Genomic DNA, 23,087 nt, shown 5'->3' on the forward strand with positions numbered 1-23,087 from the left:
CTGACGGGGGCGGGGCGGCGCGGAACAGCTTAGAAGTAGGGCCTGGAATTGCAGGATTCACTCCCCTCCTGCGACCTAGCCAGGCGTGAGGGAGTGACGGCCGGCCGCGCATTCGCCAGACGAGAGCGATGGCTGAGAACGCCGCACCAGGTCGCCTTAGACTTAGATGGGACGGGGAGGCCTCGCGCGAGCGCCCCACTGCCCACCCACTTGGTTGGGACTGTGGAGGAGGGCGGATGGAGTGGAGGGTTCACCGACCGCGTCGCCCTTCTGGGTGTCGCAGCTCCTTCCTCGGCAGCCCCGGGGCATGAGAGCGCGACCGGCCGGGAGGTGGGGGCCGCACGTGGTCTCGCAGGGTTCTAGGAGCGCCTGAGTTACCCGAGCGTGCGCGTGGGTGTCGGGGGTGCGCAGGTCTCCAGCCTGGCAGGAACGGCGGAGGCTGCTAGCAGTGGGGGGCGGCGGTGGGTCCTGGAGTCCCACCGCCTGCCCTAAATTTCCACTCCGCCCCTGTCACCCAGTGTGACCTTGGGCATGTACTGCAGCTCCCAGTGCCTCAGTTTCCTGCTCTGTGGAGGGAGAGTGACAGTGGTCCCACCTGCTGCATATGTGAGGTTTTGGCACCCCTCTGGCCCTTGGGAAAGGCTTAGGAAACTGGCTGTTTACTCCGGTTTTACAGGAAAGGAAACTGAGGCTCAAGACGTTTTAGTAACTTGTCCAAGGTTACCCAGCCAGCAAGTGGTAGGGTCCAGGCCTGACCTGCGCCCCCGCCCCATCACATTCTAGAAGGTTCTGCCCCAGTTTAAATGGGGTGCATGCTGTGAGGCCTGTCCCAGGTTTTTCCGGCTTAGCTTGTCTTTCCCTCCTCTGGGAGTCTCCACACCCATGTCTGGCTCTCTCTCCCCATAACCTTCTGGGGGCAGCTAAGGGTCTGAGTCCCTCTGGACATGAGCCCCTGGCTCAAGCACATCAGGCAGAGATAAAGGGCTCAGGGAGCACCAGCTTCATGGATGAATGAAGGAAGGAATGAAAGACCCAGCTCTGTCTTTCAGGTCTGATCTCAGAGCTGAAGCTGGCCGTGCCCTGGGGCCACATCGCAGCCAAAGCCTGGGGCTCCCTGCAGGGCCCTCCAGTTCTCTGCCTGCACGGCTGGCTGGACAACGCCAACTCCTTTGACAGACTCATCCCTCTTCTCCCGCCAGGTGTGAGGCTGGGGCTGAAGGGAAGTCCAGGGGGAAAGTGGGCAAGAAGGTGAGGGGGGAGGTCTGCAGGGGAATGAGGAGGGCGGGGAGACAGCTGGCACAGACACCTCTTCCTACCCTCCAACCCGCTTCTCTCTGTTTCAGACTTTTATTACGTTGCCATGGATTTCGGAGGTCATGGGCTCTCGTCCCATTACAGCCCAGGTGTCCCATATAATCTCCAGACTTTTGTGAGTGAGATCCGAAGAGTTGTGGCAGGTAAGAAGCAGAGTGTGTATTTTTCGGCGGTGTGGGGGGTGCTCTAGGGTACCCCCTCTTATCACTGGAGTCGAGGTAGGATCCGGGAAGCAGCACTGGCCTGGGAGTGGGGCCTGGGCTTTGGCCCCAGGTCTGCCAGCAATTCACGGGAGATCTTGGGAAAGTTGAAGAGTTTGCTTCCTCCAGTGGGTCCCCCAAGCTAGTCTCCTGGGTGGACACCCCGGATGCTGGGAAGGGATTTCCTGAGCCCGGGGACTAGAAGTGAGATGGCGGGCTGAGCCTGTACCCAGCCGGACCTTCTGGCTCCTTGCATTTCCAGCCTTGAAATGGAATCGATTCTCCATTCTGGGCCACAGCTTCGGTGAGTACACTGGCCAGGAGCTGACCGGGCCCGGAGTAGGGCTGGGAGGGAGGGATAGGAGATGCTGCCCCACCCTTTTCCCCTGCACTTATGAGATCTGCAAAGAGAGATGAGAGGGTCAGTCAGAGATTGGCCACTGTACCCTCTGACCTCAGGCAACTGCCGCAAGGGACACAGGGATGAGGGAAATGTGGTCTTTTGAGTGGTCACGTCTGATGAAGGGGCCATCATGGCCCAGATGCTGAGCCCCCAGCCACCCGTATGGAGCCCCCTCTCCCTCCACCACTGGTGGGAAGAAGCTTTAGGGTATGCAGCTGGGGAGGGAGTGAGGGAATGTCACCCACAGCTCTTTTGTCCCCCAGGTGGCGTCGTGGGCGCAACGGTGAGTAGATGGCTTTATCTGGCCAACTGGGGCTCCCTTGGGTGGGGTGGGGAGGGGAGCACAGAGGAGGAAGGAGAAGGTACCTGGGACAGAAAGTGCCTCCTCCTGTCACAGTGATAGTCGTTATACCAGGAAGTTGGTGTAAACGGTGGAGACTCCTGGTAGAGTTCATGTTTCCACGCCCCCATACCCGGTCCCACAGCACCCTGGAGTCCAGCCATCACCAGGGTCTGGAGCTCAGTGCTGGGTGCAGACTTAGGGGTGGTGGGGGAAGGCACACCATAGGATAGAAGATCTTCTGGCCTCTTGGTCAGCACCCTCCCTCCAGCCTAAAAGATGTTTCGGGGAACTCCAGGGTCCCCAGGGAAAGGCGGGAGTGTCCTTTCCTTCTTCATCCTATTCATTCTCCCCTTTTGGCATCCTCACAGTTTTCCTGTACCTTCCCTGAGATGGTGGATAAACTTACCTTGCTGGACACCCTGCTATTTCCCCTGGAATCAAATGTGAGAAGCGGGCTTTCGTGCATGCTGTCATTAGGGAGGACCTGGGCCTCAGGCAGTGCTCCCAGCCCTGTCTCCTTTGGTGGACACTAGGGAAGCATGGAGGTGGCAGAGGGTGGGAAAGGGGAGTCAGGGATACGCTCCCCAACAGAGGACAGCCTTCTGCTGCTTATACCCCTAGCAGTGGTCAGGACAAGGGGTGTGGGGGGGACCCCTTGGAAACTGGATGTATGGTTTGGGGTCTGCAGAATGCCAGGCTGATCATGCAGTGGCAGGCAGTGGAAGAGGGCAGCAGCCATGGGTGGAGGATGTTCTAGGGCACACAGCTGGGCTGGCACACTGCACTCACACCCAGTCGAATGCCTTTGCACTGTGTACACATTGCACCACCACACATGACAGCCCTAAATGTGAGCTGATGGAACAAGTACTGACCCCTCTGACCACCACTACCCATAACCAGTACTGTCCCTGCATCCGAGTCCTGGCCTGGTTTACCTGCTGGGTGGCCCTTGGCAAGTTACTTTGCCTCTCTGGGCCTTAGTTCCCGCATGTGTAAAATGCGGTTGGGCTCAATGACCTGGCCAGCTCTGACATCCTGTCATTTTCTTGCCAAGGTCTCAGCCTCTCACTTGTGACACAACTCTCATCAGTTTCAGTTTTCTTCTCCATAGAATGACCACAGATTGGCCAGACGCGGTGGCTCACGCCTGTAATCCCAGCACTTTGGGAGGCCGAGGCGGGCGGATCACCTGACGTCAGGAGTTCGAGACCAGCCTGACCAACATGGAGAAACCCCGTTTCTACTGAAAATACAAAATTAGCTGGGCATGGTGGCGCATGCCTGTCATCCCAGCTATTCGGGAGGCCGAGGCAGGAGAATCGCTTGAACCCAGGAGGCGGAGGTTGCAGTGAGCCGAGATCGCGCCATTGCACTCCAGCCTGGGCAACAAGAGAGAAACTCCGTCTCCAAAAAAAAAAAAAAAGACCGCAGATCCCATAAGGGCAAGAATCATGTCCATCTCTTTGTCACCACATCCCCAATCTTGGCACCTAGTAAGGGCTCAGTAAATGTTCCTTGCATGAGCTCAGCTAGCTCAGGGGCTATTGTAAGGATCCAATTCACAGATGGCAGACAGCAGACACTCCCTTCTTTCTGCATTTCACCCACTGAATTGACAAGTGCAGTGCCCCCAGGAGCTTCCTCCTGGGCGAGTCAAGAGGGGCATTTAGTCCTCTTGTCCTCCATTCTCAGGGGTGGGTAGATGAGAGTTGCCCCCCTCTGCAGCCCCAGGCAGTGGGCCTGAGGCTGTCCTCACAGAGTGAGCCACACATCGTCGGGGAGCTTGGAAGCCCCAGAACTGCACCTTTTCTGCCAGTCCCTTTCTGCCACCAAGAATGATGGCATTCGTTGAAACAGATGAAACTGCCAACCCCAGATGGTTCATGGCCTCCGGACCCTAATTTCATGCCTTTGCAAAGCACTTGGCAGTTGACAGAGATTCCCCTTCCTCTCCATCATCCCACCTGATCGGTTCAACTGTCCCTGGCCGCAAGCAAGACCAGGCTGGCTGTGACTGAGATGAAGCAAAGACTCGTTCAGAATTGTGGGGCTGACTAGCCAGGGCTGGGGCTGTGTCCCCCTTTGCCGAGAGGGGCTCAGCTGAGAGCAGAGGGCAGGGATAGGAGGGGCAGAGACCTTGTCTGCAGCCTGGATCCCTGCCCACCAGCCAACTGTGCCTCCTTAGGAAATGGAGAACTTGCTGACCTACAAGCGGAGAGCCATAGAGCACATGCTGCAGATAGAGGCCTCCCAGGAGCCCTCGCACGTGTTCAGCCTGAAGCAGCTGCTGCAGAGGTGAGTGCCCGGTGTGGACGGAGAGCTTGCGGGATCCAGGGGAGGACACTCCGTGAGCCGTGGGGAAGCTTCTTTCTCCCTCTCACCCAACAAGCCTGTTTCTCCCTGGGGTCACGCTGAGCACCAGGCTTCCCAGGGTCTTCAGGGACGTTATCTCCTTTCCCTCTGCCCCTGCTCCAGCCATGCCCCTTACTTTCAATACCCTCCCCACACCTCTCACGCACCCGCCTCTTCCCCAAGCACATGCCGCTTCCACGCCTTCTCTCCCCTCTGGGACTCCAGCCTGGGCTCCCTTACCTGGAATTCTCCCCTGCGCTTGCTCACTGGCTTCCTCACTCCTTGGGGCCTCAGCTGGGAACCCTGCCCTGACACCCCCAGGCGAGCTGGTAACCTGCCCTGCAGGTAACCACACCGTCCAATAAGAGCCTATTGACTCCCCTGTTTCCCGAGGCGTGTGAACCCCGCAACCCCCACTATGGCTGATTTGGTCATGTTTGTGCCTCCTGCATCTGGCGGTGGGCCTGGTAGGTCGGAGCTCCACACATACTTGTCTGAAGGAGGAGAAGCCCCCCACTGCCCCACCACATGCACGCGCACACACACACACACACCCTGCCGCTGTAAACATGCCATTGAAACACGGGACACAGCCCAGGCGCAGTGGCTCACACCTGTAATCCCAGCACATTGGGAAGCTGAGGTGGGAAGATAGCTTGAACCCGGGAGTTAGAGACCAGCTTGAGAGACATAGCGAGACCCTGTATCAAAAAAAAAAAAAAAAATTTAGCTGGTCATGGTGGCACACGCCTGTGGTCCCAGCTACTCGGCAGCCTTAGTGGGGAGGATTGCTTAGCCCCAGGAGGTCGAGGCTGCAGAGAGCCATGATCATGCCATTGCACTCCAGTCTCGGTGACAGTGAGACCCTGTCTCAATTAAAAAGAAAACAAGGGCCGGGCACGGTGGCTCACGCCTGTAATCCCAGCACCTTGGGAGGCCGAGGTGGGTGGATCACAAGGTTAGGAGATCGAGACCATCCTGGCTAACATGGTGAACCCCCGTGTCTACTAAAAAATACAAAAAATTAGCCAGGCATGCTGGTAGTGAGCACCTGTAGTCCCAGCTACTTGGGAGGCTGAAGCAAGAGAATGGCATGAACCTGGGAGGCAGAGCTTGCAGTGAGCTGAGATCGCGCCACTACACTCCAGCCTGGGCGACAGAGCAAGACTGTCTCACAAAAAAAAAAATCACGGGACACATGCACCCTTTGTAGGTGACCTCCCTTTCGCTGCCCTTCTCTCTTTTTTTTATTTTTTGGAGACCAAATCTCACTCTGTTCCCCAGGCTAGAGTGCGGTGGCACGATCTCAGCTCACTACGACCTCTGCCTCCTGGGTTCAAGTGATTCTCATGCCTCAGCTTCCCAAGTAGCTGGGATTACAAGCACACGCCACCACGTCCAGCTAACTTTTGTATTTTTAGTAGAGATGGGGTTTTACCATGTTGGCCAGGCTGGTCTCGAACTCCTGACCTCAGGTGATCTGCCCATCTCGGCCTCCCAAAGTGCTGGGATTACAGGCATGAGCCACCGTCCCCGGCCCTCCTCTCCTTTTTATCTGACCTCCTTTTTATTGGCCTCCAGGCACCCAGCATCCTTCTGTCTCCCCAGGTTACTGAAGAGCAATAGCCACTTGAGTGAGGAGTGCGGGGAGCTCCTCCTGCAAAGAGGAACCAAGAAGGTGGCCACAGGTGAGGGACTCTGCTGTCCAAAGCCATTTTATATTTGTCACTATTCTTACCGAGGATGTCAAGGACTTGCTCTAGACCAGGCAGGATACTATGTGCTTTGCAAACAGCATCTCACTGAATCCCCCTCTTGCCTCACCCTCATCCCATTTACAGCAGGAGAAACCAAGGCTCAGCATTGCCAAGCAACCCGGGTGAGGCCATACAGCTACTGCACATCCCAGAAAGCCACACTTTGGGAGAGTTTGGTCAGGTGTCTTGGACTAAATGTTGGTGAATGTCGCGGCCATGCTCTGCTGGACCTGGGGTGGGTGCCCAGCGCCAGGGGCAGGCTGTGAGGATGTCCCAGGGGCTGAGTGACTTGGGAGAGGCTTTTCACAATGGAGAGGTGGAGCTGGTGTATCTTGGTTTCAGAGCAGCAGCTGGCACAAGCGATTTGTGTACTTTGCTTTTTACCCAGGAATTTTTTTTCTTTCTTTGGTTCTTTTTTCTTATGAGACGAGGTCTCACTCTGTCACCTAGGCTGGAGTGTGGTGGCACCATCATGGCTCACTGCAGCCTCCACCTCCCGGGCTCCAGAGATCGTCCCACCTCAGCCTCCTGAGTAGCTGGGACTATAGGTGTGAGCTACTGTGCCTGGCCCAGGAAGTCTTTTCTAAGGGTCTGCTACAGGCCCAGCTCAATGAGGCTGCAGTGAGCAAGAGCCGACTGTCCCTCTCTCAGTGGGGCCAGACCTCCAGCATCACAACTCCGGGGGTGGCTGCGCACAAATGGCGCCCCCTGGAGTTGAGCAAGGAAGAGTCTGGGCAGAGGCCTAGATTCTTGGAAGAGAAGTAGATGATAAACAGGTGAACAGGCACATGAGCGGTTAGACATTTTCTAGATGTAACGAAAGAAATACACGGTCCTCTAGAAGAGACTCATGGCGGGGCCTGCTCCAGAGGGGTGGTCCAGGAGGCAGCTCTCCCAAGGTGAGGGAACAGCTGGAGGGAGATGGTGTCGTCGGATGGAAAATGTGCTAAGTTGGGCAACACAACCTGGCTTCCTGACATTGCCAGCTCAGTGATCTTGGGACGGTCCCTTCCCTTTTAGACTCCCCTTGTTTGTTCAGGTGACAAACAAGGTCTTGGGTTTTTTGCGCTCATCGGACCAGGCGAGGTGGGCATGTGCCTTCCCTTTCTAAAGTGCTGAGTGAGGCGGGGGTCAGAAACTCCAGCACCTGGGGGTGGGGGTGGGGGCGTGTGTTGTGGAGTTGAGGGTGCCGGCCGGGAGGGAGGCTATGGGATGCGTAGGGACTTTGGAGCTGGAGACAGCCCACCCTGGTAGGCAGCTGGGCCGGTGCTAATCAAGTGGGAATTCAGTCTCGTGTGGCCAGAATTGCCAGTTGCTCAGCTCTGCAGTTGATCTGCTGAGCTATGTATTTTTAGGTGTCATGAGTCCAGAAATGGATAGCATCCCCTGAGGGTCTAAGGAGCGGCACCTGTGGGCTGTTTTGGCCTCGGGTCGCCAGTTTGGGACCAGTTGGATCTTCGTGATCATCTTGGGTGAACCTTTATCTTGCCTCCCTGGAAACCCATCATGGGGAGGGGAGGTCAAGGACCCCGGGCCCAGGCTTCCTGGACATGCCTCACAGATGGCTGACCTAGGGAGCCCCAGGCACAGAAGTGAGCTAATCTGGGATGAGGCTGGGGAATTGGATTAGGCCCAGGTCACAGGAAACAGTGAATGCAGGATGCTGACCAGGCACCCCTATGTGGGTGTCAGGGGGGTGAGGGAACAGGCAAGAGGGAGGGCTGAGAAGGAGGTGACCCCCGGGTCTGGGGAAGTGGTCAGCTGGCTGGAACGTTGTGTGTGGACAAGCCCTTTGCAGCAGTTGTGGCCTTTTGGGACCCAGCGTTAACCTAAAAGAAGACAATACCCAGCCAGAACCCCCCACCCAGTGCTTCAAGGACAATGTAGGTTCCTCCCAAATGCTTCCCTCCAGCCCCACAGCACCTGAGAGTTCACATTCTATTCTACAGCCGGGCAGAGAACTGGGATAACCTCCCTCCCCCGTCCCCATCGTCCAACCTGATCCTCCAGAATCTGGAGCTTAAACAACCAAGACACATTCCCCCACAGTTCCGGAGTTCAGGGTCCAAGGTCAAGGCCTCGGCAGGGCTTCTTGTTTCCGAGGGCTGTGAGGAGGGAGTATCTGTTCCCACCTCTCTGGCTGTTGGGAGCCTCAGGAGCCCGTTGGCTTGTCTGTGAGGTCTTCCGGGTGGGTTAGAGTGTGTGAGGAGGGGAGGGCTCGTGGAGGACGCAGAGTGGGGAGGGCAGCGAGCATTGTTGGAGAGGCTGCAGCTCCACTTCCTCTTTTGAATAGGAGGGTCTGGGTGGGCCTCATGAGAAGGTGACTTTTGAGCAAAGCAGTGGAGGTGCGGGAGCTGCTCCCACGGACTCCAGGAGGAGAAAGGAGCTGGCAGGACAGGCCTGGAGGTGTGAGCTGGTGGTGCAGGATGGGGAGAGAGCAGCAAAGATGAGGTCTTTATCTTCTCATCTAAGTTCAAGCCCCACAATACTGGCTTTCTGGAAACCATCTTGAGGTGTTCCCATGAAGGAGGGAGGAGCCCACTCTGCCTGAGGTGCCCTAAAGACAGAGGGACAGTCTGTGTCAGTATCTGGCCCCTGGCCAAGCATATTCACACATGCCTGTAATCCCAGCACTTTGGGAGGCTGAGGTGGGCGAATCACCTGAGGCTGGGAGTTCAAGCCCACCCTGACCAACATGGAGAAACCCTGTCTCTACTAAAAATACAAAATTAGCTGAGCATGATGGCGCATGCCTGTAATCCCAGCTACTTGGGAGGCTGAGGCAAGAGAATTGCTTGAACCCAGGAGGTGGAGGTTGCGGTGAGTTGAGATCATATCATTGCACTCCAGCCTGGGCAACAAGAGTGAAACTTTGTCTCAAAAAAAAAAAAAAGAAAGAAAGAAAGAAAGAAAATATGTCTTTTGTATGGTTTCTGGAATTTGAGTCATAGTTAAAAGGTCATGCTTGATACTAATATTATTTTGGGTCTAGGACTTGCATTTAAATATTTACTACATTGGATCCTTATCTGGTATACAGAGTGAGGTTTGAATGTGTCTTCATCTTTTTCCAGATGGCTCCTCAGCTGCCTAATGCCATTTTTAGGCAAGTCTATCTTTACCCTGTTCCCCTGTTCATGTAAGGGGCTGCCTTGGTCAGACACTGAATGCCCATCTGTACTTGGGTCTGTCTCTGACTGCCTGTCTATGATCTTACTGTACCACACGTTTTAAACTGAGGCCAGACAGAGGATTTTCTTTTTTTTTTTTTTTTTTGGACAGAGTCTTGCTTTTGTCGTCCAAGCTGGAGTGCAATGGCACGATCTCGGCTCACCGCAACCTCTGCCTCCCAGGTTCAAGTAATTCTCCTGCCTCAGCCTCCCAAGTAACTGGGATTACAGGTGCCCACCACCACGCCTGGCTAATTTTTGTATTTTTAGTAGAGATGGGGTTTCACCATGTTGGCTAGGCTTGTCTCGGACTCCTGACCTCAGGTGATCCACCTGCGTTGGCCTCTCAAAGAACTGGGATTACAGGTGTGAGCCACTGTGCCCGGCCTGAGGATTTTTATATCTGACAGGACCATCTCCCTTCATGTCTCTTTTACAGAGTTTTTCTACTAGTCTTTTTTTCTTTTCCTTTTTGAGACACAGTCTTGCTGTGTTGCTCAGGCTGGATTGCAGTGGCAGGATCTCGGCTCACTGCTGCCTCTGCCTCCCGGGCTCAACCTTCCCACTTCAATCTTCCCAGTAGCTGGGACTACAGGTGTGTGCCACCATGCTAGGCTAATCTTGTAGTTTTTTTTTTGTGTAGAGATGGGGTCCTGCTCCATTGCCCAGGCTGGTCTCAAGTCATCCTTCCACTTCGGCCTCCCAAAGTGCTGGAATTAACAGGTGCCTGACCTCCTGCTATTGTTGCCTGTGTAATTTTTCCACGTGAACTTTAGAATCAGGTGGCTTAGGCCCCCCACAAAGAAATCTTGTTGGTATATCATATATGTATAGTTTTTTTAGTGTTTTATTGTTTGTTTGTTTGATTTTTTGACACAGAGTCTTGCTCTGTCACCCAGGCTAGAGTGCAGTGGCACAATCTCAGCTCACCACAACCTCTGCCTCCTGGGTTAAGGCAATTCTCATGCCTCAGCCTCCCGAGTAGCTGGAACTACAGGCGCCCGCCATGACACCTGGCTAATTTTTTTGTACTTTTAGTAGAGATGGGGTTTCATCATGTTGGCCAGGCTGGTCTCCAGCTCCTGGCTTCAAGTGATCCACCTGCATGGGCTTCCTGGAGTGCTGGGATTACAGGCGCAAAATATGGTGCCCAGCCCATATATGTATGTTTAAATAATAAAATAATAATAATGTTAGTAATAACAGTAACCTGTGTACCCATCACACAGCTAAAACAATGGCCAGCACCCATTCCTTTGAACCCTCTCCAGCCCCTCCTGGACCTCACCCAGAGGTAAACACCTGTTTATTCATTCAGCAAGCACTTTGTGAGCCCCTCCTACGTGGCAGGCACAGTTCTTGGTCCTGAGAATACAGCTGTGAACAAGACAGACCAAACTCTCTGTCCTCGTGGAAGCTGAACTCTAGCAGAGGAGAGAAGCAGTCAATAGGCAAAGGATCAAGTGACTTAGAAAGTGCTATGGAGGCTGGGCATGATGGCTCACACCTGTAATCCCAGCACTTTAGGAGGTAGGCAGATCATTTGAGCTCAGGAGTTTGAGACCAGCCTGGCCAACATGGCAAAACCCCGTCTCTACTAAAAATACAAAATTAGCTGGGCGTGGTGTCGGGCGCGTGTAGTCCCAGCCACTCTGGTGTTTGAGGCAGGAGAAGAACTGCTTTAACCCTAGAGGCTGAGGTTGCAGTGAGCCGAGATCGCACCACTGCACTCCAGCCTGAGTGACAGAGGGAAACTGTCTCAAAAAAGAGAAAGTGCTATGGAGATAAATAAGAAGGGGTGGTGGGGAGGCCTGGCCATGAAGGTATTTGAGAAAGATTTATACGGGGGAGGGAGCAGCCCTGCCTCTTACCCATGTAGACACCTGCAGCTCTAGTCCCCATGTGTCCTGCTGGACGGGTCCCATACAAACACGCTCAGTTCACGTCTCCATACCTTCTGAACGCCGGCAGCTTCCAGCTTGCGATTACCATCAGGGCCACAGGGGACCCTCTGCCCCTGCTGGACACTCCCACGCAGGCCGTTCTTGAGGGGACATTGCTCGGGAAGGAACTGCTGGGTGTTCCGCCTGCAGTTGAGGCTGAGTTGTTGGTCACCATCGGGAAGTGGGCTGAGAACCAAGTCAGTGCCCAAAGCTGAAGCTGGGCACCACCCAGGCCCCGCAACTCCGCTCATGTTTCTTTTTTCATTCAATGTCTTCTGAACAAACGATGACACGATTGGTACTTATTTGCTTCTTCCTAGTGACTAAAGGAATGAATGAGTGAGTTTCTCAGAGACGAGAGCTCCATCATCCATGCCCTTTGGGGTGGCCGGTGAGGGTCCATGTCGGCTGACAGGTCCGTGGCCAGGTGGCCGTGGTCAAGCCCTGCTCCAGCTGGGCCCCAGCACAGGGAGTCCTGGGCAGCTGAGGACGTCAGGGGCAGGTGGGAGAAATGGGCCCTGGCTGGAAAGGCCTGGGGGGTCCTAGCAAAGTCACAGAGCATCCCCGACCCTCACGGACAGCACTGATGCCGCTATCTTTGTGCTTCCACCTCCAGGTCTGGTTCTGAACAGAGACCAGAGGCTCTCCTGGGTGAGTACCGTTGCCTCCAGGTCCCCCGCCAAGGTTTGTCTGTTAGCATCTTTGTCGTTTTTGAAAATTACAGGCTGGGCGTGGTGGCTCATGCCTGTAATCCCAGCACTTTGGGAGGCTGAGGCGGGTGGATCACCTGAGGTCAGGAGTTTGAGACTAGCCTGGCCCACATGGTGAAACCCCTTCTCTACTAAAAATACAAAAAAAAAAAAAAAAAAAAAAGAAATTAGCCGGCTGTGGTGACACACGCCTGTAATCCCAGCTACTCAGGAAGCTGAGGCAGAATTGCTTGAATGGGAGGCAGAGGTTGCAGTGAGCCGTGATAGCACCACTGCACTGCAGCCTGGGTGACAGAGCGAGACTCCATCTCAAAAAAAAAAGAAATTACATAGCTAACATAATACATAATGATTCTCGATTTAACCATTTGTAAGTGTGCACTTCGGTGGCATTAAATACAGTCGATGGAGGTGAGGAGAGGAGGGAGACATTCCAGGCACTGGCTGCTGCACAGGGAAAAGCTCGAAGTCAGCTCGGTGCATCTGTTGAGGGGGATTCCTGATAGAGGCTGTGAAGATTACAGAGGGGAAGGGCAGGATGACAGAGGTTCTCAAAAACAGCGTCCCATCTGGAGGCCTGGAAGTGTGTCACTGGAGCACTTGTATTAATAGAAACTTGGCCATCTCTGCCACTGAGGGGCTGTAGGACCTTGGGCAAGGTGCTTTTACCCTCTCTGAGCCTTGGTTGTCTCACGTGCAAAAAGAAAGTGCTTTCATTCACTCAGCTGGTTTACGAGCAGCCTGGCTAAGGGAGCCAAGCCCTGGGCCTGCCTTTGAAGGGTTGTTGTCGAGACTAGGTGAGGTCATGTGTGTTGAGTGGCCTGGCACAGTGCTGTCGCTTCAGGTGCTCACGGCCTGTGCTATTTTGTGATTGTTAAAAAATGGTAGAACACTGGACACATGTGAGACACTGTCATTAGAGGTGGGGACGCTCTAACTGCAGGGAGACCGCTGAGAGCTGCTGCCCAGGCCCAGGCCCAGAGATGAGGCTTGGACCAGGGCGTCAGCCAATGGTCTGGGAATGTTAACGTGTTTGTCTTTGATCCATGTGGGATTTGTTCTTGAGCATGGTGTCAGGTAGTGATTCATTTTCTTTTCTTTTTTTTCATGTTTTAAAAGTTCTATTTTTCTTTAATTTTATTATTATTATTATTATTATTATTATTGTTATTATTATTGATACAGAGTCACAAAGGCTGGAGTGCAGTGGCACTATCTCAGCTCACTGCAGCCTTTGCCTCCCAGGTTCGAGCGATTCTCCTGTCTCAGCCCCCAAGTAGCTGGGATTACAGGCACCCACCACCACACCTGGCTAATTTTTGTATTTTCGGCGGAGATGGGGTTTCACCATGTTGGCCAGGCTGGTCTCAAACGCCTGACCTCAGGTGATCCGCCTGCCTCGACCTCCCAAAGTGCTGGGATTACAGGCATGAGCCACTGTGTTTGGTCTATTTATTTTAATTTTAGAGACAGGGTCTCCCTCTGTCACCCAGACTGGAGTGCCATGGCTCAATCATGGCTCACGCAGCCTCAAACTCCTGGGCTGAAGTGATCTTCCCACCTCAGCCTCCCGAGTAGCTAGGACTACAGGTGTGCACCACCACACCCAGCTAAGTTTTTTACTTTTGTAGAGACAGGGTCTTGCCACGTTGCCCAGGCTGGTCTTGAATGCCTGGGCTCAAGCTATCCTCCCGCCTCAGTTTCCCAGAGTACTGGGATTACAGGTGTGAGCCACTGCACCCAGCCATTGTAATTGTTTTTCTAGATGAACAGCTAGTTATTCCAATACCAGCTGTTGGGTGGTCCTCCCTACCCACCGAGGCTCACTCACTGGTGGTTTGTCCCTTGTGTGTGCTGACCTTCGCGGTGGGAGTTGATTGCCAGATCCTAGTCAATCTGGCTTTTGGAGATGCCCCCTTCCCTGTCCTTAGGGACCGTGGCTTATGTGACCTGTTCTGTAGTGGGAGCTGTGGTCACCCATAATGCTGGAAGGAGGAGGCTTCCCAGGGATGGAAAGACTTCGTGAGGACACAAACTAAATTGCAGAAGATACACATTCCAAGATGGGGCTGGCCCAAAATTCTCTTTTATTTTTTAAGTTTCTGGCCAGCTAAGTTTAAGTTTCTGCAGTTGCTCACGCCTGTAATCCCAGCACTTTGGGACGCCAAGACAGGCAGATCACTTGAGGCCAGGAGTTAAAGACCAGCCTGGCCAACATGGTGAAACCCTGCCTCTACCAAAAAATACCCCTGTTTCAGGGAAGGCACTTCAGGTCATTTTGGTCTGAGAAGCAGAAAATAGCTGGAGGGCCAGGGTGGAACCAGGGCAGTGAGTTTTCACGGGTGTGTGTGTGTGTCCATAGCAATTTTATATTCACAATGGTGGAGGTGGAGGAGTATCGAGTGTGACTTAATGGAGCTGGTCCTTACGGGAGCTTCCCGGAATTAATCCACTCTGCTGCATTTATGAAGCTTCTCCTCTGCACTCCGTATGCTGAGAACTAGGGATGGAGAAAATGCTGAGAGCTCCTGCCCTTAGAGTCCCCAGATCAGAGCAGCACAGTCCAATGGAAGCAGAGTGTGAGCCTCGTGGAACCTGACATTGTCTAGCAGCTATATTAAAAGAGGCCCAAGGCCAGGCGCGGTGGCTCACGCCGTAATCCCATCACTTTGGGAGGCCGAGACGGGCAGATCACCTCAGGTCGGGAGTTCAAGACCAGCCTGACCAACATGGTGAAACCGTGTCTCTACTAAAAATACCAAATTAGCTGGGCGTGGTGGTGCATGCCTGTAATCCCAGCTACTCGGGAGGCTGAGGCAGGAGAATCGCTTGAACCCGGGAGGCGGAGGTTGCGGTGAGCTGAGATCGCGCCATTGCACTCCAGCCTGGGCAACAAGAGCAAAACTCTGTCTCAAATAAATAAATAAGGCTCTAACAATTGTTCTCATATTTTAACATCCACAATGTGATTTAAGATGTAATCAACATAAAGCTTGATTGCATTATTTTGCGTGCTAAGTTTTCCAAATCCAGCTTCGTGTCACACCTACAGCACATCTCACTCGAGCTGGCCACATCCCCACCATCCAGACGTGAAACAGTCACAAGGCAGGGCAGGCAGGGCCGCAGAGGAGGCCGGCAGGGGCCATCGTGGAGTGCCCATCCTGCACTGTGGTCCCAGCAAGTTTCTTCCTCCTGGCAAGAAGCCTGTCCCAGGCTGGCAGGGGACAGCATGAGGTGCAGCGTATGGACTGGGAAAGGGGTGTGGAAGGGCCACACCTAAGTCCTAAAATCCAGGCCCAGAAGTGGCCCAACTCACTTCTCTGCCTTTAATCACACAGCCATACCCGGTGGCAAAGGAGTATGGGAAATGGAGTCAGGCTGGGTAGCCACGAGCCCAGGAAGAGGGGAGAAGAGACTTGGAGAGGGCAGGAGTCTCTGGCCACCAGGGGCTAAAGAGCCTTCGATGAGGCGGTGATGTGGTGGGGTCAGACCCAGGGTGGGTGGCTAAGGTGCCCTCACCAGGGCTTAGCCACCCCAACAGAGATGGGTTTCATGCCCACGAGACTGCCCGTGCCTTGTGACGAGAATTCACCGTTTTTGTGTCTGCAGCCAGAGAACAGCGCTGACTACGTCAGCAGGGAGCTGTGTGCGCATTCCATCAGGAAGCTGCAGGCCCACGTCCTATTCATCAAGTGAGTCTGGACCCATCCCCTTCAGTCACCCCCAAGGAGACATGGGCGCCAGGAGTCTCCGGGAGGGAGCCCTGGCATGAGGCTGCAAGTTCTCTGCGTGTTGACCACATCGCTGAGGCTCAAGATCTTTTTTTGGGAAGCCCCCCTGGCAGCAGGCTCATGGAAAGGGAAGGTCAGAGGAGGGGAGGGCTCGGGCAGCAGGGGATGGGCCAGGGCTGTCCCATGCCTTTCCACAGGTGTCAGCAGGGGGCATGCCCAGGTAAGGCTCCATAACCAGTGAGCCCAATCTCGGCTCACTGCAACCTCTGCCTCCTGGATTCAAACGATTCTCCTGCCTCAGCCTCCCGAGTAGCTGGGACTACAGGCACCTGCCACCATGCCTGGCTTATTTTTGTATTTTTAGTAGAGACGGGGTTTCACCGTGTTAGCCAGGATGGTCTTGATCTCCTGACCTCGTGATCCACCCACCTCGGCCTCCCAAAGTGCTGGGATTACAGGCGTGAGCCACCGCGCCCAGCCAGGATTGTAGACTTTCAATGGGAGGATTGTTGACTTTCAGTGGGAGGATTGTTAAGACGTAAATTCTCTCTCAAAACAAGTGTGGGCTCCAGAGCCTGTTCAGATACCAGCTCTGCTGTTCAGGGTTGACTGTGGGCAAGTCCTGAACTCCCTGCGCCCCAGCAAGGCTGTGCCTTCAGCAAGCACTTCAGCTTGCGCCAGCTGAGCATGAGCTGAGATTAAGCCTCAAATCCAACCCAGGGTCAAGGGACCCGGCTGTGGGAGTTGAGGGAGCCCAGGCTTTGGTTTCTCCTCAGAGGCCTGAACCCAGGGCAGGATGGGGGCAGTGCTGGGAGGCGGTTCTAAGGTGAACCCCAACAACCCCAACTCCTCACTTTCCAGAGCAGTCCACGGATATTTTGAGTCAAGAGATAATTACTCTGAGGAGGAGTCCGTGTCGTTCATGATAGACATGATGAAATCCACCCTCAAAGAGGTAAGGCGGGGCTCAGGCAGCTGGTGTCCGGCCACTGTTGCCCACTCTGGTCCCACCTCACCCATCTCTTCTCTTGCACTGGGAAGACACCTGGTCTGGCCCCAGGCCCAACAAGTGACCACCAGGATCTATCAGGCCTCATGCTCCAGTGGTCAGTCCCTAGAGGCCTAGGGACACATGTAATCAGAATTTAGGAAACAGAGACCTTTGGTGGGGAGGTTCTTTTATCATCCTCAAGTACGCACCCCTCCTTCTTGGGACCAGGCACAATTAGGTGACCCAACTGCCAGAGACAGTCCCACATTTTTTATTTTTTGAGACAGGGTCTCATTCTGTTGCTCATGCTGGAGTGCAGTGGCTCAGTCATAGCTCACTGCAGCCTCAAACTCCTGGGCTCAAATGATCCTCCCACCTGAGTAGCTGGGACTACAGGGGCATGCCATCATGCCCAGCTAATGGTCCCACTTTTTTTTTTTTTGAGACGGAGTCTCTGTCGCTCAGGCTGGAGTGCAGTGGGAAGATCTCGGCTCATTGTAACCTCCACCTCCTGGGTTCAAGCGACTCTCATGCCTCAGCCTCCTGAGTAGCTGGGATTATAGGCACCTGCCACCATGCCCAGCTAATTTTTATATTTTTAAGAGATGGGGTTTCACCATGTTGGCCAGGCTGGTCTCAAAACTCCTGACCTAGGCGATCTGCCCACCTCGGCCTCCTGAAGTGCTGGTTTTGCAGATGGGAGCCACCACGCCCAGCCTAGTCTCACATTTTATAGGCTCCCAAACCACAGTGGAACACCTGGCTGCCTCATCACTCTGCACCCATCACGCCAGTGGGCATGCTGGCTGTAGGTGGGGGTGGCCTTTGCCCGGGTTCCTGGGAGCACCTGGTGTTTTATGGTCACCTACCCACGAACACCTGACCCTGGGGCCTCTGCAGGTTTCTCGGCGTTGTCACCACAAAGGGAAGAAGCCCGCCTGTGGCTGGCCGGCCGCCAGGTCAGAGCCAAGGCAGGCAGGGCCTTCCCATCTGGCTTCCTGAAGGCAGACACAAGTCTGCAGGCTGCTCACGTCATCTCATTATCTTTTCTCACGGGGATCTCTTCTGATACAATCACAGCAACCCTGGCCTTGGCCCCGCCCTGTCCCTGCCATGCAACTTCACAACTCAGCTGGCCTAGACCCCTGGGAGTCCTCCAAGTCCCTAGGGCTGGACACCTCCTGGGGTGCTATGGACTGTCGGGGCTCCAAGGAGCCGTGTGTGGGGGCAACTCACTGTGGGAGGCGCTCCTGACCTGCAGGGAGCCGGAAGGCTGTGGGAGGGTCCTGACCCCAGGGCCCATGGAGCTCCCTAGGCTCCTCTGGCCACACCTCACCACCCACCCCCTCCCCTCTCCAGCGGTTCCAGTTTGTGGAAGTCCCAGGCAATCACTGTGTCCACATGTGCGAACCCCAGCACGTGGCCAGTATCATCAGCTCCTTCTTACAGCGCACACACACGCTCCCAGCCCAGCTGTAGCTCTGGGCCTGAACTATGAAGACCTAGTGCTCCCAGACTCAACTCGGGGACTCTGAGTTCCTGAGCCCCACAACAAGGCCAGGGATGCTGGGGACAGGCCTCACAGGTCTTGAGGCCCAGCCTAGGATGGTAGTCAGGGGAAGGAGCGAGATTCCAACTTCAACATCTGTGGCCTCAAGCGGGAGACAGAGTCTGGGTTCCAGGGCTGCTGTCTCCTGGCTAATAATCTCCAGCCAGCTGGAGGAAGGAAGGGTGGGATGGGCCCACCTAGCCTTTCCCTGCTGCCCCACTGGATGGAAAATAAAAGGTTCTTGTATTCTCACTGCTTTTGAGGCTGTTTCGTTGCCAGCAAGGGCTTTTGCATTGAGGGAAAAGGGAGAACAGAACGGATTCATCCAGGGTCCTTGAGAGGAGGGTGTGGAAGCAAGAGGCGGAAAGGGCAAGTCCTCCTCTGGGCACGCCTGGGTCCCCAGGACTGCTGAAGCACAAGACCCGAGGGGTGGCCTGGTCTTTCATTCCTGGCCTGTGTGGACTCTGATGGGGCTGTTGGACGTGGTGGCTTTTAACCTGGGGCCCGTTCGCCAGAGCTAAGCCTCTCAGAGACTGCTGCAGGCCCTGCCTCGCCTCGTGTTCCTCCTGGCCCTGCACCTCCAGCCATCCACTGCGGCTCTCACGGCTCAGTAGGGTCGGAATTTGCGCTGGGCCCGCAGCAGTTCGATCCTCTGCTTGTCCTCCTCGAACTTCTTGCGCAGCTGCGCTAGATCTGCGGTTGAGAGGAGGTGCGGGGCAGGGTCAGACAGCGTGCCCCAGGGAAGCTGGCTTGCTCATGCCCCACCCCTCCTCCCAGTTACTGTGGGGGTGGGGCTGTGTCTTCCCCACCAGCCCACCCGCTCCCAGCTCTGCTTCCCGAACAGGGTCTGGATCTTGTCAGGAAACAGAACTCTGGCAGGCCGAGTCCAAGGGCAAGGCCAAAGTGGGAGATGCTGGCACCCCCAGCCTGGAGATGAAGCCCTAGTGACAAAGCAAAGGCGCCCGCCCCCACCCCCATCCCTGCACAAGGGGGAAGGAAGGAGTCCTGACCGCTCGGCCTGGAGAATCCTGACAATCAGTAAAGGGACCCCAGCCCTTGTGCTGGCGAATGCAGATGGCAACTCTGGTCACAAGGTGGCCCAGGTCAGCGGGAGGCTGACGGCATTGAGGGGGAAGCTGAGGGTCTAGAGCGAGCACGAGCGGGAGCCAGGAGGGCCAGCCAGGCAGGGAAAGCACCAGTGACTGGGCGGGCGGCTCAGGGCCTGCCACAGAGCCCGTCCCTGTGCCCTAGCCAGGGCCAGGAGAACCCTCCCCTGGGCCCCCAGGGAAGATGTTCTGTAGACAGGGACACCAGGCAGTGGGGCAGGAGGTTCAGCCGCAGCACCAGGAGTGGGCCACAGGCGATTGGGCGCACAGCCCTGGGAGGGTCCTGTTCAGGGCCACCTGACACACACACACACACACACACAACCAACAACCCAACACACATACTCTGCAGCACCTTGTCTGCACCCACAGTGGGTTCGGAAGCCCCCTCTGCACCTGAACTCCTTGTTAGCTGGAGGCTGACGAGCGCCAGCACTAAGTGCACAGGGACCCAGAGGTGGGCACTGATGACCTAGGGTCCCCACCCACTGAGCAAATGCATCTGCCTCGGCGGGGGGGTGATGGGGGACCGCCACACAGGGTGCTGCCAGGCTGGGCCTCTTTCCACAGAGCCTGGTGCGAGCCCTGTGCTTAGGGACGCCCTCCCTCCTCGACCACCAAGTCCAGCGCCCGCCCTCAGGAGCACTGGCCACAGGCCTCATCAATGGCTGGGGCCAAGGCCGAGGGGTCTGAGGATGGGCTGGGGGTGGCTTACGCTCCATCTTGCTCTCTCGGTGTTGCCAGGCGTAGAAGTTGAGCAGCTCTTTTCGGGTGCGCTTCCGTCTCTCCCTCTCCAGCACCCGCAAGCTGGCTGCTTCAGTCCGGGGGAGCACAGGCCGCCGGCCCCGGCGGGTCACCTTCACCCAGCCCTCCTCGTCAGGGACCCCCTCCTCCTCCTTGGCCTTAGCTTCTTCCTGCAAGGAAGGTGATCCCGTCGTCCCGTGGGCGCCTGGGACCTCTACAGTGCGCCTTCCACGCCCTCCTCCCAAAGTCAGAACTGCCCTGAGCCCCCGCGGGGAGGGCTGCTCCCCTCCTCCCAGCACAGTAGTGGGGCTAAGGATGGCGGGGAGGGCACGGACCTGCCGGCGCTGCCTCCTTCTCCACTGTAGACCATGTGGAGACTACATGTGTCACCCAGCCAGGCAGCCCAGGATCCAGCAGGGAAACAGGGAGCCTGGCCTCTACAGAGTGGCCAAGGACAGGCCGCCACCGCCCTCCCTCTGGGGCGCCACCTTCCCACAGCCACACGGGCGATGCGGTGCTCCGCCGACCCTGCGGGGCCTCTACCTCAGCGATCTTCTGGTCATACGCCTCCATGAACGTGTCCACTTCCACCCTCAGCGCCTCAGGGTCAGGCACGGAGTCTGCGTAGTCACTGATCCACTCTAAGGAAAAGGGAGCCAGGAAACGGGGCTTCCTCAGGCCTGGCATTTGGGCCCCACCCCAGGGCCTGCCAGGCAAATTGGGACCTTTTCCCACAGGGCCCGGGGCACAGGTGCTAAGGAAATTCCAGGGGCTGCAAGCTGGGCCTTCGCTCTGCCTGCCCAGTATGCCTGTGCCGCTCTGTCCCAGGGGCTCAGGCTAACGACTCCCTGGGGACCCAGGCACAGCCCCATGGTCCTCCTGCCCAGGCCTCCACACGCTGCTCTCAGGGAGCATGGACTTGGCTTGTGACATTCAGACACTGTCCTCATAGAGTGTCCTGCCAACCCGGAGCCCAGAAAGGAGGTGCCAGAGACCTCCCGCAGTACTAACTGTGAATGCCAGTCTTCACAGGGTGGCTCTCTGTGGACACCAGCAGGGGGCCCCGCAGGGCCAAGGCCGCTGACACCCCACTTGGCTTCTGGAACACCACGTAGCCTACCCGGAACCCCTGAAGAGAGAGAGAGATGTCAGAGGTTGGGGGCTCCTTCCCACGTCTGGCACAAGGTCTCCAGGCCTGCCCTCAGCCTAGCCAGTGGCTACACCAGGGGAGACGGTGCTAGGCTATTCCTGAGCCATGAGGAGAACCACAGGCCATCCCATAATCCAGGTCAGGGGCAGCCACACTTCAGTGATCCTGCTTCTGCGGGAAGTGACAGCTGTTCCCTACTCCTCCCCAGGAAGAGGGGATACACAGGCTTTCTTCCAGTCACGGGAGGGATGCGGTGAAACGCAGGGGTCGCCCTGAGCCAGGGCAGGTTTTTGGAAGCCAGGCCTGGGCGCACACACCATGCCAGATGCCACTGTGTGGGGAGGAGGTGTGGGCTCCAGGGCCACTGAGAAAGCTGTGAAGAACAGTGTTCCTGGAGACCTGGCCCCCAAGCCTAGGGAAGAGGAGATCCCTCAGTGGAGAAGCAGGAGGGGAGCCGGGGAAGGCCCTGCAGGCGGCCAGCAGAGACGGTCCCTGAGCTTTAACACGGGACGGAAAAAGCCAGGCAGGAAGTGCAAGGATGTGGCAAATCTGGGAAGGAATCGCAGGCTTTGTCACCCGGACAGTCTCCTACACCACACACGGTGAGGATGGGCTCAGGACCAGAGAATGCTCTGACATCCCACTGCCAGCTCCCCCAACACACTGGGGACGGTGCCCCACCCCCCTCACTCTAGTGGAACCCCGTGCTTGGCGGCTCACCGGAACTGGCTTGGGATGAAAAAACTTCGACCTTGACTCCTTTGGGCTGTCGGCCAGGTCCGGCTTCTCCTGCAACTCTACAGACTGCAGAGGGCCACAGGAGGACAGGAGGCGGGACAGGCTCTCCTGCCGCAGGGAGAGGGAAGCCAAGTGTGAGCATCCGCAGGGCCATCCCAAAGCCTCCCTCCACCATGGGTGGCGCTGCCAGGGGTCCAGCGCCGCTGAAGGACTCAGAGCCACAGCCACATCTGCCCAAGCCGGGAGCCTGTGGGCACCATGGCCTCCGACCTGTTCCCCAGGGACAATATGGAGGTCCATATTCCTGCTCTTTTTTTTTTTTTTGAGTTGGAGTACTGCTCTGTAGCCCAGGCTGGAGTCCTGCAACCTCCACCTTCGGGTTGCAAGTGATTCTCGTGCCTCAGTCTCCCAAGCAGCCGGGATTACAGGCGCCCACCACCACACCCGGCTAATTTTTGTATTTTGAGTAGAGACAGGGTTCTGCCATGTTGGCCAGGCTGGTCTTGAACTCCTGACCTCAGGTGATCTGCCCGCCTCGGCCTCCCAAAATGCTGGGATTACAGGCGTGAGCCACTGTGCCCGGCATATTCCCGCTCTGTCTCATTGGAGACAGGTGGGGACATTCTTGCTGTTCTGATTTCCTATGACAAGTTTTACTACCTGAATCAGCAGTAGTGACCCTATGCTGTGACAGTTGGGATGGTGGTTGTCTGTGGTGGAGGCAGCGGGGGTTCTGGGATGTGCTGCTGTGTCCCCACCTGGGTGCTGACTACGCAGGTATGTTCTGTCTCTGGGATGCAGCAAGCTGGACACCTGCCACTGGGGCCCTTCCCGGCACACAGGCTGCGCTTCAAAAAGGGTCAGAACTCACACCCCCTCT

At 56.0% G+C, this 23,087-nt stretch overlaps 2 protein-coding genes across 3 annotated transcripts in view; one reads left to right on the top strand and one right to left on the bottom strand.

The window, feature by feature from the left end:
• Positions 1–18,721, top strand: LOC129023345 (serine hydrolase-like protein 2). 2 transcript variants are annotated; one of them, XM_054469984.2, is made up of 12 exons: positions 1–150; positions 1,050–1,199; positions 1,344–1,457; positions 1,777–1,818; positions 2,181–2,200; positions 2,629–2,703; positions 4,449–4,558; positions 6,224–6,303; positions 12,102–12,136; positions 15,808–15,890; positions 16,791–16,884; positions 18,280–18,721. In XM_054469984.2, the coding sequence occupies exons 1-12, from the start codon at positions 129–131 to the stop codon at positions 18,397–18,399; spliced, it is 945 nt and encodes a 314-aa protein (XP_054325959.2). In that variant the 5' UTR covers positions 1–128; the 3' UTR covers positions 18,400–18,721. The 2 variants fall into 2 exon arrangements, with proteins under 2 accessions (XP_054325959.2, XP_054325960.2); XM_054469985.2 differs by lacking the exon at positions 1–150 and adding an exon at positions 181–213.
• Positions 17,176–23,087, bottom strand: part of RRP7A (ribosomal RNA processing 7 homolog A) — an 8,868-nt gene continuing 2,956 nt past the window's right edge. Inside the window, exons 3-7 of the mRNA XM_054469986.2 lie at positions 22,190–22,315; positions 21,331–21,448; positions 20,863–20,960; positions 20,291–20,489; positions 17,176–19,162 (exon numbers count right to left, since the gene is read on the bottom strand). Of these exons, the coding sequence (XP_054325961.2) occupies positions 19,077–19,162; positions 20,291–20,489; positions 20,863–20,960; positions 21,331–21,448; positions 22,190–22,315 (627 nt within the window). The 3' untranslated portion in view covers positions 17,176–19,076. The remainder of the gene's footprint in view (positions 19,163–20,290; positions 20,490–20,862; positions 20,961–21,330; positions 21,449–22,189; positions 22,316–23,087) is intronic.

The sequence above is a fragment of the Pongo pygmaeus genome, chromosome 23 (assembly GCF_028885625.2).
Source record: "Pongo pygmaeus isolate AG05252 chromosome 23, NHGRI_mPonPyg2-v2.0_pri, whole genome shotgun sequence".
NCBI lineage: Eukaryota > Metazoa > Chordata > Mammalia > Primates > Hominidae > Pongo > Pongo pygmaeus.

Bases quoted from the DNA above. Each gene is read 5' to 3' on its own strand.
- LOC129023345 (XM_054469984.2), top strand. From the start codon at position 129: ATGGCTGAGAACGCCGCACCAG. The intron at 1,458-1,776 runs GTAAGAAGCAGA...TTGCATTTCCAG, and splicing joins GATCCGAAGAGTTGTGGCAG to CCTTGAAATGGAATCGATTC. The intron at 4,559-6,223 runs GTGAGTGCCCGG...CTGTCTCCCCAG, and splicing joins CTGAAGCAGCTGCTGCAGAG to GTTACTGAAGAGCAATAGCC.